This window comes from Molothrus ater, chromosome 1 (genome assembly GCF_012460135.2).
Source record: "Molothrus ater isolate BHLD 08-10-18 breed brown headed cowbird chromosome 1, BPBGC_Mater_1.1, whole genome shotgun sequence".
Classification (NCBI taxonomy): domain Eukaryota; kingdom Metazoa; phylum Chordata; class Aves; order Passeriformes; family Icteridae; genus Molothrus; species Molothrus ater.
Genome location: NC_050478.2, coordinates 99832730 through 99853828, shown reverse-complemented (window position 1 = coordinate 99853828; position 21099 = coordinate 99832730). Strand labels below are relative to the sequence as shown.

The 21099-nt window shown below is 44.7% G+C and overlaps 1 protein-coding gene across 7 annotated transcripts in view; it reads left to right on the top strand.

Annotated features, from left to right (window-relative positions):
- LOC118700124 (low-density lipoprotein receptor class A domain-containing protein 4) overlaps window positions 1-21099 on the top strand; it is a 284193-nt gene that overhangs the window by 240438 nt on the left and 22656 nt on the right. Inside the window, exon 1 of one of the 7 annotated variants that reach the window (XM_036404478.2) lies at window positions 17852-17911. The exons of 5 other annotated variants lie outside the window; for them this stretch is intronic. Coding sequence is in view for 1 of the 2 variants with exons in the window: in XM_036404477.2 (XP_036260370.1) it covers window positions 18407-18476 (70 nt within the window). In the remaining variant the exon portion in view is untranslated. Of the gene's footprint in view, window positions 1-17851; window positions 17912-18253; window positions 18477-21099 lie in introns of those variants that run through there. One more of the 7 variants, XM_036404477.2, reaches the window with a different exon arrangement.

The following is a 21099-nucleotide window of genomic DNA, read 5'->3' as shown; positions in this document are numbered from 1 at the left end:
CCCAAGTGTTTCTAAACAAGAGAAAACAATGGCAATGTATTTTGTAGTATTGGGATTAACATCAAGTGAGCAATACTAGAATTATCAAACCTTCATCATCAGTAGTGCTAAAGGCTCTTGAAGGATATAACCACCTCAGCAGTTATGTTTAATGTGAAGTGTGGAGAAGAGAGCAGCCAGTTCATTTCCCTAGTTATTTAGGCACCATTGGTGATATATTTGTGGGTTTGTATATTTGATATAGGCTTTGATGTTTTCCCTTATGCATCTTTTTATTATATAAATAATCTCCTTGTTTCTTGGTGTTTGCTGTTGGTGTGTACAAATACATTCATCTTTTGTTTCCCCTTCCCTAGTGACCTGTTACATTTAGCTATGTGATATACAGAAAGGAAATAATTAGTCTAACTTTGATCTGCCCTTGAAATTGTGCTGTGCTTTTAAACCACTGCAGAAGAAGAAGAACAGTAAGTTTGTTTCTGCTCTCCTCAGCAACAAAACACAGAGTAAACCTAAGCACTGTAAATTAGTGTATCATGATAGCCTAAAGAGCCACTTTTTAATAAATGAGTTGTAGATGGAAACTTTTCTTTCCAGCATGGAAATGCTGCAGATAGGGCAGCGGTGTGCAAGGAGCTCCTGAACTGTGAAATCAGAGGAGAGAGCATTGGATCATCGCTTCTGAGCACCTGCGTGGGTGCCTGATTCATCTCACCCCCTTACTTTCACCTTAATTTATTTCTCCACTTTTTAACATTGAAGCTTATTTTGTTGGTGATTCTTTTCTTTTTTTTTTTTCCTTTCTTTTTTCATCTTTGTATTCTGCTTGGCATTGCATGAGCAAATTATTAAAGCTTCCCTGCTCCAAGGAGCTCTGGGAAGAAAAAAAAATCTGCCAGAAGTTGTTTGAAATGGGCTGTGAAATTTGCAAACTGTTACAGGAAAGCAGGTATAGTTTTCTGTTTCTGATCCCCATAACCTATAAGCAAAACAAAATTTGGCTGATTGCACAAAAATGCAACAGCTTTAAGATTTTTTTTTCCAGTTGCTGGTGATGAAGGAGAGACTTGCGTCCAGCCTGTGGGCACAGAATTTGAACTGTGTGTCCATCGAATTAATTTACTTATAGTTGGTCTTTTTGAGTTTTTTAAACCTTCACTTATTTCCTAGTGTGTGTTGTTTTTTCAGACACCAATACTATTAAAAGTTAGGCAATAGGACAAGAGGAAACAGCTTTATTTCAGGTAGTGTCTGGACCTTGTTTTTACAGTTTCTTTTACTGCTCAGAAAAGAAGAGAATAGAAAGAATTTGGAATACAGAAATACAATGCCAATTTCTCCTTCTAATCCCCTTAGTCTGCTTGTGCATTTACTGCATGGGATTGTCCCAGTGCAACAGAAAACTGTCTTGACGAGTCAGTAAAAGGCCCCCTACATTGATCCATGGGAAAGACTATTTGCTGTCAAAGTCCTAAAAAGGCTTTCCTTGGAGTGTTTTTTTTTTTTTTTCCCACTTTTTGGGGGTTTTTTTTTTATTTTTTTTTGGCTAGGCAGCTGTTGAGCTAAGAATACCCAGAATTTGTTGCAGTGGATGTGAACATTTTACGCCTTAATCTCACCTCCTTTTTCATAAGCAAGTCATCTTCTTTGTCATAGTTCCAGACCTCAGAATCCTAGGGCTGTCTTTTTTTAATTGTGCAGTGCTCAGGCCACTGAAGTTGTGATCCTTGACTGAAGGGTCTTTATGTTCTAGTACTACAAATGAATGGTGAGAATGCACTAGTTTTACCAAGATGTTGTTTAAGCGGCATGGGTTAAATGTGAAACCAAAGTCTTTGTAGTGAGTCATAATTAAAGATTCCACTCTATAGTTTGTACTATTTTTATTTGATTATCTATTATTCCTGTGTGATATTTTCCCATCCAGTGCAAGTACTTTTGTTCCTTTTATCTGTTAACTGTTTTTCTGCCCTAAGCCATTGTGTGTTGCTCCTTTAAGATGACGTGTCCTGTGATGTACCCCAGAGCTAGATGCAGTAGTATATAAAAGTGTCTTAACACACTTCACACTATCACAGTGCTAAATTATTTAAGTTTTTCAAAAGGCATTTAGGCTTTTGCTGAAAGAGGATTCAAATGTGTACAGCAGTGGTGGTTATTACTCAATATATGTTTGTCCAGAAATGCATGTGAAAGGCAGAGATCTTAATTTTAGTTTCACTGAGTCTCCCCGGCTGGAAACTGAATGTAAATCTGAGTATGTATCTCTCTCTTGTGTTTTGCCTCTAGCAGCTTTTAGAATCACAGATGCACATTTTTAATGACTAAATGTAACATTAACAGAGACCCATTCTGCCCCAGTTGTTTCAGCCGAGAATGGACTTGCTAGAGACTGCTTTTAAGTAGCCACATCTATGTAATCAAGGTTTCCCCCTTCCCCCTGGAAAAAAAAAAAAAAAAAAAAAGCAGAGAAAATAAGATTATTCATTTCTGTGCAAGCTTCAGAGTGGCAGCTGGGATGTGAAGTAAGAGGTCATGGTGTATGACTGACTGCACCATAGACACTTTCCTCCAGAATCTGAATTTTTGTTCAGCCCTACCAGAGGTGGCCAGGAGGTTGTGCAGTGCCCCTGGGGCTGGGATGCAGTGCTGGTGTTCAGGCTGGGTAACCTGCTGCATTCTCTGGGCATGGGTGGAAAACACTGCCAGAGGTGGAATGCTGTAAAGGATAAAGGAGTACCTTTAGGTTATATTTTTCTTCCAGCTTTTAAATAAATCCCTGGGGATTAGGAGTGAAACAAAGTATTTTGGAAAGCCACCTTAGCCTTTTTCTCTGTTTTGCATTTCTAGACTCCCTGAAAATGGAGCACTGCTTTGCTGGATGTTGGGACTGCAAGTGCAGGCTTGGCAGCTGTGCAAATGCTCCTTGCAGCTGGCATTTGGAGCTGGCCCTAGATGGTGGGATCAGTCTTGGGCTGATGCACCTGGGGAATGAGCAGCTTTCCCATGTGGGGACTGTGGTCCAGCATCATCGTGCCACAGCAGGGAGCTTGTGGCTTGCTTAGAGCAGGACGATACTTGGTGTTATCCTGTCTGTACCTCCTGGCAATTTCTGCAGAGCTAGCCTATGGCAATCTTGCTCCTGTGTGAGGAATGGGTGAATCTGAGTCCTGTTGGACAGGGGTTGGAGGGAGTCCGTAAAGGGAAATGGAGCTTGGCCAGGTGGCATCAACTCCTGGTACCTTCCTATTCCTTTTCCATTAACATAAAACTGGGATTGATTCACCTTAAATGAAGTACTTAGTGTACATGATTGAAAAAAAAAGAAAAAGTACACTGCAAGGTTCACATGAAAAAAGGCAGAGAAACTCTGACTGACCCGAGGACAAGGGCGGTTCAGAAAGCCTTGCAACCAGCTGGTGATGAAATAAAGCATGAGGGATAGTCCCTTCTTTATCCCAGCTGAGCCGGCAGGCTGGAAGGTTTTCCTGGATGGCTGTCCTGCCAGCTTGCTGAAAGGAAGGCTTTCCAGGGGGTCAGGCCTTTCAAGCTAGTACCTTCTGACTAGGCTGGTGTGGGGAAGGAAAGAGACCTGGGGCAAGAGACAACACTATAGCTTTTATGGGTATGACCTTAAAGGAAGAGGAGTTGGAAAAGCCAAAGATAAAGACAGCCCAGAACATCCTTAGGGCTGCCAAGCCTAAAATTAGACGCAGGCTAGGCTTTGTTTTCCTTGCAGGCTCACATGCCACATGCATCTTCCCCCAGTTGGCCTACTCCGTGAGGACGGCGAGTGCTGACGCCAAGGAGCACTTGACTCCCTGGGAATAGGTTTCTTGTGACTTTGTGTAGTCCCCATCATCCCACAGTGGGAGCAGGTGGGCGACACGGCAGAGCTGCTGTCACGTGCGGGCACACGTGGTGACAGCAGCTATCCTGGGACTGCTGCTGTCGGCTGCCAAAGCGTTGCTGACTCCAGGGAGGGTCAAAATTATTATTGGTGACCACATGAGGTATTAAGTGTAGCATTGACGTTAGGAGTCCATGCACAGGACACAGCTCACCTAAGTGTCACTGAGGTGGTGATTTAAAGAGTGGGCACTGGATTGGGAACAGGCAGCAGAGGGATGCTGGATACCACATCCCACACGTGTGTTATAACCCTTCCCTTAAAGGCTGTCGCATACATTTTGGCAGGGCACCTCTGAACAGTTATGCCCAAAAGCTCCACTTTTGGCAGATGGAAAAAAAACCCACAAAATTGTTTGGGCAGAGCTTGGAAATTCAGGATGAGCCAGAACAACGTGTAAAGCTTACATTTGGGGCTGCACCAAATATGGTTGGATTCTCATGTCAGTGCATTAGAAGGGAGCACTGTGACCGTATAGTCACTACTGTTTGAAATGGTGTGTCTCTTAAGAAGACATGCTGTTAAACCAGACTTACTCTGTGAGCTCCTCTTAATTTTATTCGGAATTCACTTAGAACTGTTGTGTTCACATTATGCAGCAGAAAAGCCTGTTAAAATATGTGCTTGCCAGGGAGTCCTGCGACTGAGCAAGAGCCTTTCTGATCTCTTTGCCAGGTTGTTACCAACTCTGCATGCAATTTGGGCAGTTTTGGAGTGTACAAGTATAGGTAAATCAGACTGCAGCAGTACTTTTGGCATCTCTGCTAGCTGCAATACAAGGGACTGATCAGCCCAGGACATTTCAAGAATGCAGAGTTTCGCTTTTTAGTTTGCTTCTCGCTGCCTGTCCTTCTGTTTTGTCCAGCTGCTTAGGAAAAGCAGCGGTTTTCCAGCTGCCTTCTTCAATCCCCTTTGACTGGGCTGGAATTCTAGCCAAGCAGTACCTACATTACAAGAGGGGAGAGGCCCTGAGTATAATGCTGCACTAAGGGTTTTACGCTCGTCTCCTCGCTTGCTGCGTAGCCAGGATAAGTCCTAGCCATTTCTCCAAATCCCTGTGAGTTTTTCTTCAAAATGAAGTGATTAACTCCTGCTGTAAACTTCCCCTTGTCTAGGGCATCCAGGCCTTGCGCTGAGCTTGACAGCATTCAAGATCTCCTGCCCACATAGACTATTAGGTTCTGCTTATCCTTCGTTTCCACTGCCTGGTGAAATATTAGATAACGGGGAAAGAGCTTATCTTACATGCGTCTGAACTGACAAATATGACAGCCTTTCAGTAAAAAGGCTAATGCAGACGAGGCCTTTTTCCTGGCTGGAATAAGAATGAGGCCGGCGCTTGTCTTCTGCCACTGACAACGGTCAGATGCATGCGGCATCATTTCCATAGCATCCAGACAGTCGGAGCACCTAATATCTACCTGTCTAGTCAATACATCAGCTTTGCTAGAGCGGGGAGCTGAAGTTTGTCATTGAGGCGGGTTTCTAATGCAGCTCGAATGGATCTTTCAGCTGTACTCCAGGGTAAACATTGTAAGCCGTGCAAATTTATTTACCGGCGCTGACAAATAACTCTGTCAGTCACTTTTGTTTTCTCCTCGAAATAAGATATGCTTTATAAATGTCCTTATGGATTTAATTTTTGCAGCTTCGTGCATGGGGGAGGGGGAGGGGGGGGACTTCTTGCTGTTTGAACAGATTAATATTAGCGTTTGTTTCCCTATGTGTTTCTGTACATGAAAAATTGGATTGTTTTTGGAATCAATAATCTTACAGGTCTTTTCCAGCCTAAATGATTCTATGATACAAATAACCTTCAGATGGACCCATTTCAGGATTTAACAGTTTGATGGTAACAGCTGGGAAACACTGTCCTGATAACAATGTTAAGGGGAGTTTGGCTTAACAGCACAGCTGAGAAACTTTGCTTTGCTGTGCCAGGGCTACCTGGAGGGGCAAGAGGCACAGGAAGGAAGAGGCTGGTTTCCACACAGCGTGCTGAGCAAGGCCTGCTACTCATTTCAGAAGTTTCTTGGCTCATCTGAGGCATAGGGCTGTGCTTGAAATTTAACACTTCCATTTTGAGAAAGAATACTCACTGTTATAATGTGGCATATTTCTGCATTGCATTCATACAGATATTTTGGGAAATTGTTTTCCCAGCTGTAAATTCTAAACCGTACATTCACTGTTGAATTCTAAGCCACCAGCTAAACCCCAAAGTGTCTGACAGCCCAAAAAGCTGGGGATCTAGTGGGAAAAACTGGTGTCCTTTTTAGAAAAGAGGGAATAGAAGTTTATGGGTGGCTTTCTGCAGTATGGTGAAACACAAATGTGCTCTGCATGGAGGAACTGGAAAGAGTTGTTAGTTGGGCAAGCCAGACACACCTAGACAGCATCCTGAGCTGCTGCCAATCCACACGGGGGGTTTGGATCTCTTCCAGGCTTTGTTCCTGAAAATAAATTGTTCAAGATGGGAAACCCTGAAGATTGCATTGACCAGTGAGCCATGCCTCCGAGTGTGAGCTTTAAGGGAGAGAAGTCAGGTTTCAGATTTGGGCTAGAGGCTCACTGAGAAAAAGCTGCAATCAAACTTTAGCCTGCATTTCATTTGTTTGCAAGAGGTGGTCTACAATTTTTTTTTTTTTTTTTGTGTGTGTTCTTTCTTATGAATGGGTTTTATTTTGGCCTCAGAAATTTGAGAAAGGGCTTTGATCTGATTATTTTGTTTAGCTATTATCTTGTTTTGTATCCACAATTTATATAAAGAGATCACCTCTGTATCTATTCCAAAAGAGTAAAGAAATTAGGTAACATGTATAAACCATGCAGAATATGTAAGACAATGGATATATGCTAACTATTATGTTATTTATTTAGTGCTTTGATAGCCATGTTGCAAAACAAATGAGGAGGTGGGGATGTCTTTTGGAACAGAATATGCTGCAGCGCCCGCCTTGATCTGCATTAGACATCTGCACTGTGAAGTACAAGCGATGCTCAAAGACGCACTGAGAAAACAAACGGGTTACAGAACTGTCGTGTTAGAAATGACAAAATGTGTAGGCAACGCAGAACCTAAAACTGCTTCAGTTTCAGGCAGGATTTTAAAGTATTAACTGAAGAAACAGCGGAATATAGCAGAAAAGATAAAATACGAACATTTTGGAAACTGGGACTCAGTTCTTTAAGTTACAAAAATTCACGCTGTGCTAAAAAAAAGAGCAATTTACTTTTTTTTTTAGCAGAAGACCAGACCCTCAAAATTCTGTGATTTAACACTGGGAAGCACAACTCTTACCTCTAATACTAGGAACCAAAACTCTTAACTCTAAGACTCTTAAACCCTCCCTTCCCCCCTGCCCCCTCCCATTACCCAAACCTCAAAAGCAAAAACACAAAAAAACCAAACCCCAAAGCCAAACAGACAAACCACCTTCCTGAAAATTTTTAGAGGTGTTCAGGTTTAAGTTGGCTTTGGGTAAGGCACTTACAATGAACAAAAAGTCGTAGATTGAGCTTTCAGAGCAAGAAATATGAGAGGAAATAAAGAAAAAATTACCAGAGTCTTTTTAAATTCAAAATGTCTAAGCTGTTTCTGCCCAAAAAATGATAGATTGAAGCTGAGAGCCAGTTTGGGTTGTATGACAGATTCATGCTTCTTATATGCACAGCTATGGATTGAGCAACTCCCTTCTTCCTGCCTTAGGTGTGTAAACCAGAGACCAGATGCATTAACAGCAAGGTATTTGGTGTGTCTAAAAAAAATCCAGGATAAACCCTGGAAAGGGCGTGCCTTTTCTAATTCACTTAGCAAAACTGTGCTAATATGATGACATGCAACTTTCAAGGCAGGAAATATGGCAGGTAAGGTATTGGCAGCACCTCAGCCTCACCATCCTGAGTGTCAGACAGCAATTTAGACTTTATCCATGATTTTATCCAAGACTCAGACTTTATCCATGAGCCATCAATGATCTCTCCCAGGAGACCCTTTTGAGTACCTACCACAGCCAGGAGATTGAATCCTTGAGGGCAGAAGTGGCTGGGAAGCTCTTGCTCCAGGGTGTAAACTTTATAAGGGAAGCAACTGCAAGTTTGTGCTGCACTTGGTTGAGACTAGAGAAAGCAGGAATGGTGTGGGATGTACGAGGAATGAATACTGCCCTGCCTGAGGGCAGGGGCTGTGTGGCCAGGCTTGTGCCACATGTGTGGTCCTCGTGGTGTGGTGTGCCGAGGCATGGTGCGCGGAAGAGAGGGCGCACAGACGCAGCCAGGTGTTGGGTGAAGTCTGTGGGGGAGGCTGGGATGCCGTGTGCAGGTGGCCAGCACATGCCTCTGGTGTCAGACACGTCCCAGACCCCGCGTGCTCGCTGGGTATGCGCCGTGCTGGCAAGCTGCACGCTCTCACGAGTCATTTGTCTGGGACTTATGAATGGCAAAAAGCCTGGTCTGAGCTGCTATGCAGATCAGGATGCCGGCGTCCTGAAATCCCGGACAAATCCCCTTAGCGCTTTTGGTAAATCTGCAACTGGGATTTAACGTTGTGACAGCACATCCTAAGTGTGGTAAAAATAGCCTGTCTCCCAGCAGTGCAAACCTGACTCGCACCTCTCAGTTAATGGGTGAGCAGTCAAGGCTGTTTCTGGAGTCGCTGCACGAACGCGTGAAGCGGCGCCGGTGGCAGGGGGATCACAGAGCAGCGCTGTAAAATGCTTGCCTGGCTCAGGCTGATTCTCTGCAGCTTTGACTTAAAACTCAGCGGATCAGAAGTGTGGCAGAGACCCCTGATCCCAGAGTGGAAAGGATGATGGAGAGATCTCTCTGCCCTTTGCTTCTCCAGAAGGCTTTGTCTGCCCTGGGTTTGCCTGGAGGCAGTCTGGAAGGTGTGCTGTGTGGGCAGCATCCCCTCCTAGGCTGGGCACAAAGCTTAGCCTTCTCCCTGAAGGCTGCATAAAAACTTGGATTTATTTGGTTTTAACTCTTTACCCTAATCCTAATAAAAAATCGCGTTTTATATTAAAAATTAGGGCTGCACCAAATGTGAAGCATCAGTAGTTTTGCTGCCCCAATGGGGTAACATGGAGAAGTGAGAGGGAGTGGATGTGTTTTTCCTGCTCTGAATGCACACACAAGAGATCATGGTTTCTCTGTGACCCCAAAAACAAGTATCTTACTCTCAGAACTTCCTCTCCAACAAGTCAGTTTGCCCAGAAAGCCTTGCCCCACCCAAATGGGGTGTAGTGTTATCTCTTTAGTGGGCTGCACAAAAATGCTACCGGTGAGTCAGTACAATATCGGATGTGCAGTTGTACAGAGTGGGAATACAGGATGAAGTAGTTTGCAATGCAGCCTCCCATCCAAAAATACCAGCCAACCAACTGTAAGATGCATTAGATATCATTTCCCAGTGCATCTGGTAAGATTTCAAGCAAATTTTGGGTTTTTTTGCTGTCACACACAGGAAAATACCATTGCGGTCCCTTGGGACCAGCCTTTTGCTAACTAGGAAAAGGCACCTGTTCACTTACCACTGGGCATATTTTGAAAATGCATCTTTGTGATTTTGATGCTCACATGTCATCTTCAAAAGCAGCTTAGCAGCCCAAATGACACATGGCACTGGCAGTGGACAGCATGTGAAGGCTGAGGTGAGTGAGGCTGTGCTCTGTGGAAGCGCTGCATAGGTGCTGCTGTGATACCAAGAGAGAGAAGAATGGAGAGGACAGGCAGGAAGAGCTGAAAGGACTTGCCTTAGGTCACTAACAGGTCTGTGACAGAGTTAAGGGGAGAAACTCAGTCTCAGTCTGATCTCACAGCTAGTAGATTATGCATCTCCCTAAGCATCTATGCCATACTTTGTATGTAGTCTTGTATATTCCGTATACAGGGTCATTTTTCCTTTTTGGTACCTGAGGTTCTCCTATGAGACACTTCAAGTTTAATTGTATCCTACCTGATCCAATATTATGTTAGGGCTACAGGGAACAAATGGATGGAACAGCAGTGTTAGGAAACATCTCTCAACCATCACTGAGACTGCATCTCTGTCCTGGATTCTGTTCAGAAACATCCATCCCTCTGACTGCCTGGACTCAGTAACATCACAGTAGAGTGGGACTCTGCTACTCTACGTATGAGCTAGCACTGCATGGCTGCTGGTTTTGCTCCTGGCTCTTGGCTTCCATCCTGAAATGACAGTGTAATTTAAACTGCCTAAAAATACAGAAGTTGGCTTGCCCTTACACAGGGTACTGATGGTAAATGGTCAAGCTGCCTTACTGTTACATGTAGTGTCTCAGAAGTGGCTTGAGTTTGTAGATACCATTAATTCTGCTGAAAACGAGAATTCTGTCATTGCCTTGGGTGGGATTGGTCTCATTTTATGTAAAATAGATGCAGATTTAAGCTTTGTATCGAGTTGCTAGGGTGCTGTCCATCAAGCAATGTTTGGAAATCATTTTTAGAAGCGATGCCAGTTTTGACATGCTGTTTTAATATTTTTCTGGCTGCAATAGGGCAAGACATAGAAATCTTATGTTGTCATCACACAGAGCTGCAAAACGTTCTTTTTATCTTTTTTTTTTTTTTTTTTTGCTTTCTCTCTCTTGCACTCTGTCATATGGAAACCAGATCAAGATTATAAAACTATTGCCCACAAACTGTGATCTTTCTTCTCTTTTGTGGTGAGAGCTGACAAGTCAGTGATGGCTTGGTGCTGTTGGTACTAGCTGTTCATGCCGCACTCATTTGTATGTATCGGGAAGTGCCGAACTTGGCGTTCTTCTCAGTTGGCACACAGGCTGGTGAAACGTCAGATTTTTAATTGTGATAAAGTTCACGAAGAAAAAAATTATGGCAGATGTTTCCTTTTGTCAGAGTGAACTGAATCATTAAAATGTGATATGATGTACTATGAACAAGTCAATGTAAACACCATCCCTGTGAACATGTCAGAAGACTGAAGAACTTAGACCATTCATGGTAATGTTAAAAACCATGTGGTCTGAATGCTGTATTACCAAGCTTTTCTCTTTAAATGCAGAGCATGAATCTTATGAATTTTTATTGCCTTTCTACAAAATGAAAAGATAACATATTCTGCTGTGGTAAAAATATCCTGGTAGCTTCTGCAGTGTGGTTGTCATTTCGCTGGTGGTTTACTCAGAGGTCTGCTTTTCACAAGTAGCAGTGAGGTATCCCATTCCATTGAGTGCTGAGCTTGCTCGCTTAATTTCCTCTTTTCTAGAAGATGTATTTTTGGGAAGTCTTACTCCTTTTCCAGTCTGAAGGAAGTGACAGAAACGCTGCTGCTTGCTGAGGAATGCCTGTGATGATGCGTTAAAACTGGCTCCCGATAAATGGTTATGGAAAAACTGCAGGAAGCATCTGACAACTGACATTCTCTGTGGACTTCTCTCCTATTTCTTCTTCACATCTCCTGCTTGAGGGTTATTGTCCACACACTCTCACTTAGCCCATTAGTCAGAAAAGAAGTGCATTACAAACTTCCTGATACTTCCCCATGACCCGAGTACTTTTTATCTGCAACTATTCTCATTCTTGCTGGCCTAAGAGATCTTGACTAGATTCTGATTCTTATTCCCAGTGTTGTCCTTTCTCAAGATTTTGCCTTAAATTAAATGATTTTTTTAATGCTTCAGCTGCTGGAATCAAGCATGAATGAATACCTTAATTCTGACATAAAGGTCAAGGACACTCTGGAAAGTTAAGATCTAGGTGGATCCCACAGGGATGTTTTCTGTCACTCTTCTGATTTCTGATTTCAGGGAGTCTGACTTTACTGTTTTGGAATGCTGTGGATTTGGAATAAATTACTGTGCTATATCATAAAGAGGGTTATAAACGAGAGCAAATCCAAATAATTTTGTCCACTAAAAATCTCAATCCTCACTCTTTTGAGGGTGCACTGCAAATGAGGTGAATGTGTTTTGCAGACACATTTAAATGCTCGTATACAAAGTGATGAATTACATTGATTTATTGGGGAAAAGCTGTGTTTCTGTGCATGGACATACATGAACTGCATGCCAGTCATGTATTTTATTTTAAGTGGCCTTGCAGAAGCCAGAAGTAATGAATTTAGCAATCTGATAACAGTTGTTAATGGCAGAGCCTCTGCAGTTCTTGCACCATGGCAATTCGTGGAAATGCCGTGTGCTTTTCTAAACTGGCAAAAGTTTTTGCACCTCTCTTGCACCATAGGAGCTTAATCCATCGTGAAACCTCGTTAGAAGCTGCGCCATTGTATCCTGAGGCAGATGTGAAATCTGTGTGAGTCACTGATCTGCCATCAAGCTGAAGGAAACTGAGTCTGTGGTTCTTAAGAAAGAAGGCCCCATTTGGGATGCATTTACACAGCTCCTTTTGTATAAATCATTAGTGCTATAAACTATCCATTATTGTTAGGAGAAGAAATTTAACAATGCAAATAAAACAAAATACTGTGGCAGAGCAATTTTATGCTTGATTGTAATGTTTAATGGCATGTTCTCATAAAGAGATTTTTCCCATCCTTCAGACCTATCGTGTCTGTGACTCACTTGATTTCCGATGGTTTGAACATCCCTCATTTTATTCCTAGAGTTGTTTTCTCTAGAGCAATTTCTATAAACGTGCTGCAGCATGGGGTTATCCAGGGTTAATTTCCCTTATGATTACACATCCAGACAGCATGTATGTAAATGCTGCAAGACAAATGATAAGAAAACTGCAGGATGAAAGAAAACAAATTCCTTTGTTTTGCATGTAGATTCATTTACCAGTATTGAAGTCTTTCCTTTGCTCACTTTTAAATGTTAACACTAGCTTATATTGGCATTGTAGTTCTTTAAAAGCATTAGTTTTATGTCATTGCTGACCTCAAATTTTGCATTCTGTTGATTTCCTTTGTTCCCCATTTGTCTTCAGATACTTTTTCCAGGCTCTCTCTTCATCCTTTACTTTCAGGTACAAGACAGCACCATCAGTGAAGCAGAGCTTTGTATCTCTAAACCAGCTGATTATATTCATGTCAGAAATAAAACACAGCTCTTCACATTCTACTTGTATTTTTAGTACTGTATTGTAATCCTGGTTCTGCTTTCCCTTCTTATCTCTGTTCTGTCTTGCCCTGAGATTATATTTTTTTTGGTTGCTGGGTTTCCTTGTGATGTTTCTGCACTGTCCAGCTTTTTGAAGTCTTTGCATACACCTTAGTCAGAAAGTAGTAAAATGTTTGATAGTCTGTTAACCTGCAGTCGAGTGCCCCTTGTTTTCTTTTCCTGGCTGCCAGGGAGTTTGCTGGCAATTGAGATTTATGGAGCGAATAATCCACCTGGCAGGAGACTCTCTGTAACAGAAGTATGTTCTTTAGTGGAAGAATGAACGTTGTTTGTGTGTCTAAAATACCACTAATAGCTTATTTAGCAACCTATACTTCTACAACAGGGCTTTCAGTTTTGTGTTGGAAGTGGATTTTTGCATGTGCTTAATTCTAGCATCCATGCTAATTCTATCCCTCATTTAACTTTCATCCATTCCTATGGCAGGATAATGCATGATGTGATCTCTCAGCTTTTTAATGTGGTGCTTAGTGCATTTCTTCCAGCTCCTGCTTGAACAGAAAAAAAATATTAATAATGAGGGATGATTCTTTCCTGTACTTGCTGGGAATTGTTTGGAAACCACAGGGAGCTTAGGGAGGGTAGTCATGCTGCAACCAGAGACTCCACAGAATCCAGTACCAGGTACTAACTGCAATAACTGCTGGGAGAGCTCTGAATAATAACAGAATATTAAAAACCCCAAACAAACAATATTGTGATCCTTTCTTGCCTTTTCTCTTACTTAAATAGCTCATTTTTACACTTAGTCGATTTGAGCTCAAAATGTGACAAAAGCTGTGGAATGTGATCAAAACTAAGGGTGGAAGGAGGTGCAGTATTTTCAGCACAGCTGATTTTGTTCACTAATTTTGGACAGAACTAAATGGAGGATTAAAGCAGCCAATGACTAAAACACATGGAAGCCACTGTATCACAATATTCACCCTAATGGTGGGAAATTGTGGTTCTCAGACACCCAGTGACTTTGTCCCCTTGGAGATGTTTTCCTGGTCTGAATAGTCTGGGTTGATTATCTTCCTCATATTTACAGCTGCCTTTCCCTGCTCAGAGCTTCTCGTTCCTCAAGCATCAGCACCAGGAAATTCTGTACCTGTTTTTCAGCAGTGGCAGGGAGCATCTGCTGTACCTGTATTCTGAATGTACAGCATTCTGTACCTGTTTTTCAGGGGAGCATCGAAGTTACCAGCAGTGTGATCTGCAGGGTAAGCAGGGCCAGGGCATTATGCTCACTGTACCATTTAACCCTGCTGGAACAGACAACTGTAAATTGCCTATGTCGAGCCAACATGTGAGGACTAATAGAACTGCAGTGGGGATAATTCATAAGGAGATTTTCTCACTCGCCAGTGTAAACAGAGCCAGTGCTAGTCAGGTCTGAAACGGTGATTACTTTTAAATCAGCATGTTATAATTCAGTGTCCCTGACTGAACCCTCCTTCCAGCAGAGGAAAACAAACCACTGCATGCATGGCCAGCACAGGGATCACTCAGGCTGTGCAACTAACTATGCATATGAAGGACTGCCTGAATTTCCTAATCCTTCTTATTACTGCAGAGTAAAGAACAGCTTTAACAGGGAGTTAATTTAGAGGCCTTAAATACTGTCTTCTTCTCTCCACCAACTTTACTTCTTTTGGGTTTTGTTGCTAATCTCTCCACAGTGCTCCTATCTGCTTGTTCCTTGCACCTAATCACATTAAACACAACATAATACATCTGGACACATACTACTGGCAAATCAGTTACTGGAGTTCACTGCCTATGAGAAAAGCACTTTTTCTTTCCCTCGGTTGGTGCTGTTCCTCCATCTTTTTCTGACAAACTCTAGATTTAATCAGAAAGGTGAACATTTCCCCTAGGTGGAGGCAGTTTGAGAGGTGGGGGCATGGGGCATTCAGTGGGTGCATCTGCAGTTGCTTGAAGCCTTGAAGTTGCTTGCCAGTGCAGGGAGGGAGAAGCACCTCTGCACACACACCCACTGTCCAGGCTCCCCAAGGGGCTGGCTGCAGGCAGGAGGAAACACCCCCTTATTGTCCACTTTGGCGACTGCAGGTTTTCTCTTATTCTTCAAAGTATCACAACTGATCAAGAAGCTGCCCACAGTCAGTAATGTCTTTAGAGAATCAGAGAAAAAAAAAAGGAGAAGTAGCAGAAATGCAAAAGTCATATTGAGAAAGCAGTATGTGTGCAGTTTTGGTCACCAAAGCATGACTGTTTCTTTACGCTTGAGATTAACATCTTTACTAGCAGTAAAATAAAAAATTCAGGTTTTGTTCTTGTGGGTTCCAGAATGAGTCTTTAGTTTTCTCAGTAATGATCTGAGGAGACAGATCAGTGAACATGTCCTTCATAAAATTTCACCTGTTACCAAGTTTAACTAGCCCTTGGTTTTATCATTAATATGCTAGACTTGTAATGGCCTGTGGAGAAGCATTATGACTCTGTGCCAGAACCTGCTTAAGGAGCTTCTACCCTGACGCCAGAGCAGCAGTCCTGCTCAGAGGTCACGGTGGAACCTGCTAGTTGGAATTTTAGCAGGAAGCTGCTCCCCCATTTTTGTGGACAGAGAATCTTATATGGGCTCTCTGGCACAGGGCTTGATTCACATTAAAAAGTTTGTGATAAATTCTTATTAAATAGGTGATGAGCCAAATATTGTTCTGAGGACGTTCTTGAGGATGCATATCACAGAAGTCTGTGACCATTTTGCAGTCATTATGCCTGCACTTGCACAATAATAGTTGGTGGGTATTGGGCTAGAGAGGGAGTAAAGTGTGTTGGTTACCAGTCTGTGTGCTGAGTCCCCAGTCTTGCTAAAGCAATTATTTTATCTCATGAGTTTATGCTCGTCAGAAACTGAAGACTCTAAACATCTACAGTTCAATTGTATGAGTAAAGGACAAGCATTAATGACAGTATATTAGTTGGGTTTGTTTTCTGCTTTCTTTGTAGTCTTTAAACTGCACTCATCTGAAACCAGCTTCTAATTTTAAACATGAGGTTGGGGAATGATGTATGTAGGTCAGTCTTTGGTCAGAAACTTTATCTTACAACGTCCTTGAAAACAAAGAGTTTGCAACAGGAAGGTAATTGGCCTCAGCAGCAGCTCTGTACACATTGAGTGGGTATGCCCACACAACAGCCATGTTCAGAAGTCTGGTCTGTTGAATTAATTGTCTTCAAAGTAGTTTAAGGACAATCAGATTGTAATTTTGAAGGCGCTTCACATCTGCTATCTGTACTGAATTACTTATCTCTGCTGGTAACAGTGCTGTACTTGGTTAATATTCCACTTGCACAAAAGCATTCTATTGACACATAATTTAAACTCATTCTGCTCTTCTAGGAACTCTCAAAGGATATTTACAGTCCACAATCACTGTCCCTCAGCTTGACTGTTGTGTTTGGATTGAGGCCTTAGACCTTGCAGTATCAAGCTAAACGTCAACAACAGTTTAATAAATCCAGACAGCGGGGATAGCCTGTAACCAGGAGAGGGGCCCTACTGTGTGTTGTGGATATATATAGCAGGATTTGTCTCCCTAATATTTTTAACCCCCTGGCTCTTCATAGTGCTAGCTTGATAGGTGACTGCAAGCAGGCCCACTCCTCTCAGCCTCTTTCCCCTCCTGGCTTTTGCTCTTTGACTTTGAGTTAGGGCATCTTTATATTTGAGGCTGGTGCCTGGGATTTACAAACATGAGAGGCGTGGGCAGCAGTGGGTCTGCCTCCATGGTCTGCCAGCGTGTCCTGGGGGCCTGGGCTGTGTGTGGGGGAGAGCAGTGCTGCTGTGAGCTGAGCTGAGCCATGCACAGCCTGCTGGAGAGGGGCATGGAGCCTCCTCAGTGCTGCAACCATCTCCTTTGCTCTCAGCAGCTCCAAGGCCCGGGCCAAGTGTGGCCCAGAGGGTGAACTCACTTCTCCTGTTCACGTAAACACACTGGTCTCATTCAGTGCTTTGGGGATGCCACCATAATCCAGAGAAGTAACTAGGAACGGGAGGAGTCTTGGCCATGATGGTGAAACCAGTATAGAAGGAATATCCTGGGAAGTGGGGGACACGGTGCTGACAGTGCTTCCTAACATGGCAGAGACCCTGTGGGACTGTGCTGCTCTTTTGCACAGTGGCAGCAGGCACAGCCCTAAGTCCCTGCTGCTGGCCTCCATTGTGGTGCTGAGTGCGAGTACGGGTGGGGAGGGGGACGAGGAACCCACCTGGCAGCGTTCCTCAGCCAGAAAGGAGCTAGAGAGGGGCAGGCATAGGGGATCGGGGGGGCAGAGGAGTTTAGGGGCAGGCACAGGGGTTCAGGGACAGTAGAGGGGTTCACTGGGAGGCACAGGGCTTCAGAGGAAGGCAGCACTCACTGCTGGAGCTGGGAGTTCTGCCAAAGAAACACACATGCGGCTGGAGCCCGGTGTTCTTCTTTCCCCTCCTTCTTTAGGTTTTATTTTTTTAACTTGAGGTTACAGGCATTGTTCCTTCTGATGGTTATGGTTTTACGGTATAGCTCCGGGATGCGACTCCCTAATATTTTACGCACACGCGGAGACACACACAACTGCCCGTGAAACTTCGGATAAGGAAGCGGGGGCCGCGCAGCTCGGAGGATCCTGGGATCCCTCTCGCTGTCGATGCAGCGCTGGCACCGAGCTTTGGCAGCCGGTGCCCTTTGAAGGGCCCAGGGCCGGGAGCGCGTCCGGCCCCGCGCGGTCCCGTCGCGGCGGGCGGGGCGGGGCGGGGCGCGGGCACGTGCGCGGGGGCGGCGCGGGCGCGGCGCAGGCGCGGGCGGGCCGGGCAGGCGGCGGAGCCGGGGCGCCCCGAGCGCGCCGCGCCGGGCCGGGCTTAAAGAGCGGCGGCGGCGGCGCGGGTCAGGTACGGACCTTCCTGCATCCCTCCTTCCCTCCCTGTCTGCGCTCCGCGCTTCCCCGCGGGGTTCGCCCACCAGCGGGGCAGCGCCTTTCCGTTCTTTTTGTTCTCGCCGGTCGACTGTTTTTTTAATTTTTTTTCTTTTTATTGTTGTTGTGGTTTGGGTTTTTCGATTTTTTTTTTTTTTTTTCGAACTCGTTTCGCCCCGGGCGCGGAGCCCGGCGGGACCCTGGTGTCCGTGCGTGCGCGCACACGCGCGGCCGGGGCACGGCGGGGCGGGAGCGGCCGGTGCCGGCCGTGCCCGCCCGCTCCGGCGGCGGCGGCTGCGGCTGCGGGGCGGCAGCCGCGCTCCGAGCGCCGGGAGAGGCGCGGGCGGGAGGTTCCCTGGCAGCCTCCCTGACCGTGTCCCCTCGCTGGATGGAGCCCGGGGCTGCCGGGGATGCGGTGCCCGCCGCGGGGGCTGGCGGAGCGGCTTGAGCCCCCCGCCCGGCGGAGGCGAGCATGTCCAGTGAGCGGCTTAACAAGACAGCGGTGAAGGATGCGCGGTTAAAAGACCTGTTGTTGGAAAGAGGTACCGGCGCGGAGGGCCGCAGGGGCAGGGACCGCGGGATGCGGCCCGGGGCACTGCAGAGCCCGGGAGCGCTCGCCGGCGGAGCTGCGGGATCTGTGTGCGGGGGGGAGGCTCGCTCGGGGTGACGGTCTGGTGTGATCGCTGCTAGGGCTGTAAATTATGTCTCTCTTTTCGAGCTCTTCTGAGAAGGTAATTTGATTCAGCGCGTTGCCTTTTCCGTGTTGGGCGTTTACCCTGAAACGTTGTGTTTGGTTTCAGGTTTTTTTCCGCTGGAGAATTTTTATTAGAAACGTTGTTTCTTGCGCGTAAAGAAGCGGATGTATGTGAGTGTGACAGGCTCAGGGTAGTAAAACCAAAGCATTTCTCTCCCTGAACCTTTGCCCGGCTTCTTTCCCAGTCAATTTACGGGAAAAGTGGGGAGGAGGAGATGCCTGTCTGGAAGGCGGTGGCCCTTCGCGCCTGGCAGGTGTCGGGCAGGGGACGCGATGGGGGCCGCGGTGACCCAGTGCCTGTCAGCAGCCGCTAGGAACTATTTAAATGGCCTCGATCAGTGCCAGCAAGTACAGACTGCTGCTGCAGGCTGCCTTTGCTTTTTACCGCTAATAACCTAATGAACAGCAGGAATGTCACTCAGGAGGAAGAAGGGATTTAAAATTATCTTTCTTTTCCCCGTGCTTTTCCATTGAGGAAATCCTCTTGAACATCATTAAGGTGTTCTGTTGCAGTTTGTTGTTTACAATGCAAACTGAATGTGGGAAATCCCATGTGCTCACAGCTGTGTGCTGTGGTTTTTATTTTCTTTATTATGTGGCCATATTTTAATCAAATATTTTAAGTGATTCCCTCCCACGGGAAGTGGTCACAGACCAAATCACTCATCTCTAAGGGAGAGGTAGTGTCCCTCGGCACTGAAATGCAGGGGTCTCGATAAATTTAGAAGACTGTGTCCTTGGCAGATAGAGAAGTAACATGTCATTCTAGTGATCTGTGCATTCTAGGAAAGCCCAAATAAACATTGGTTGTTTTGCATGTTGCCCTTTAGCAACAGTCTCTCAATTTCCAGTGTAAAATGTGACATGGATCCAAAAAAAGTTTGTATAAAGAAACCCTTTAGTACTTCAGTAGCCACAGAACATGAATTGCAGAAGTTGTCAGCTGTGTGAAGTCTGTGTTCTGTGTTTCTGAGCCAAGAAAAACCAAGACTTTTAACTTAACTGTGGTTTGGGTGGGTTTATTTTTTAATTAATTCTGTTCTTCTGGCTTTTTGATCTTTTGGTGCTGACGTTGTTAGCTTCCAGTGACACAAGAGAGGGGAAAAAGAAAGATCACTGACCTGCCTGTGGGGTTGATAGCAAAAGCAGAGCACCAAGCACTGACTAACCAAATTCTTTGAAAACGCTGCTGGTCTTAATGATGAGTGGGAAGTACTTAACAGCGAAGAGTGATAAAGTGATAGACATATTTTTGCCCTGTACTCTTTCCTTAGCCTTAAGTAGGCTTAGTTACTCCTCAGGAGACGATTGCAGACCCTCGGCACTTGGGTGCTGTGGCTGTGCCTGCCGGTAGCTGGTGACAGACAGCTGGACCTTGGCACCAGCCCCCGCTGGACACCAGCACGCTTGCGGCTCCTGTAGTCTGCGTTTTGTTTGCAAGAGATCTTAGAATAATGAAACTGCCTTGGGTTTCCTTTGGGTCCACTGCAGGTTCATCTTGGGTTTTATGTTTTAGTGGTGTTCTTGTAGCTCAGCTTCACAGTTGTGTTGTGTCTATACAAGTGTTCTGCTGTAACACAGCAGAAAGCTGAGCATGGCTGCAAATTAAAGATGGGGGGAAAAGGGGCTTGTTTGCTGATGCTTGTTCTGTCCTTTCATTTTCATATGGCATCTCTCTTTCCTTGTTAACTTTTTAAAACAGAAATTTAGTATCAGTTCTCCAAAGTTCATGTTTTTGCATCCAAAAAGTAGTGCCCTTTTTGGAAAGTACTGAAACTGAGCAACTTGAGCTGCTTCTTTGCTTTTTCTACCAGCCTAGCAACCAAAGACCTCCTCCCATTAACTGGAGTTGTCTTTCAAGATGAGAGCATCCCCTGTGAGCAATGCAGTTTCCATAGAAATGTCATCAACTAGGTAGCTGCAAAGGGCAATTTTTCCCCTTACATTGCTCATCCTTGCTGCTCCAGTGTAGCCAAAAGGGTGCAAGAGTGACTCATTTCTAAATATACTTAATATTTGTGGTATAGGCAGGGCTTCAGATAAGATGATGGGTTCTGACGAAGTTCATTGTAATTGTATCTCTTGCAACAACTAGGGCCCTGGTTTCATTTTTATCCCTGGTGGAACATCTCTTGTTTTAGTGTACCAGAGTTCTTTTTAGATTTTTACCTGACTGGGAAAGGCCTGGAAAAGTTAGCGTTACACTCAGAGAGAAGGTGGTAATTGAAAAAGACACTGCATGTAGATTCAATAGGCTTAAGGCTTTCCACTCTAGTTAAATAGCTTTCATGCTCTTGACTTGATAAAAAAATTAAGGTTAGTGTACTAAATAATCAGTGTCCTGATTCCTCTCAGGCTTTGAAGCTTATGAAGCTCTCTGGACTCTATTGGTACTACAGGTGGCTATTAAA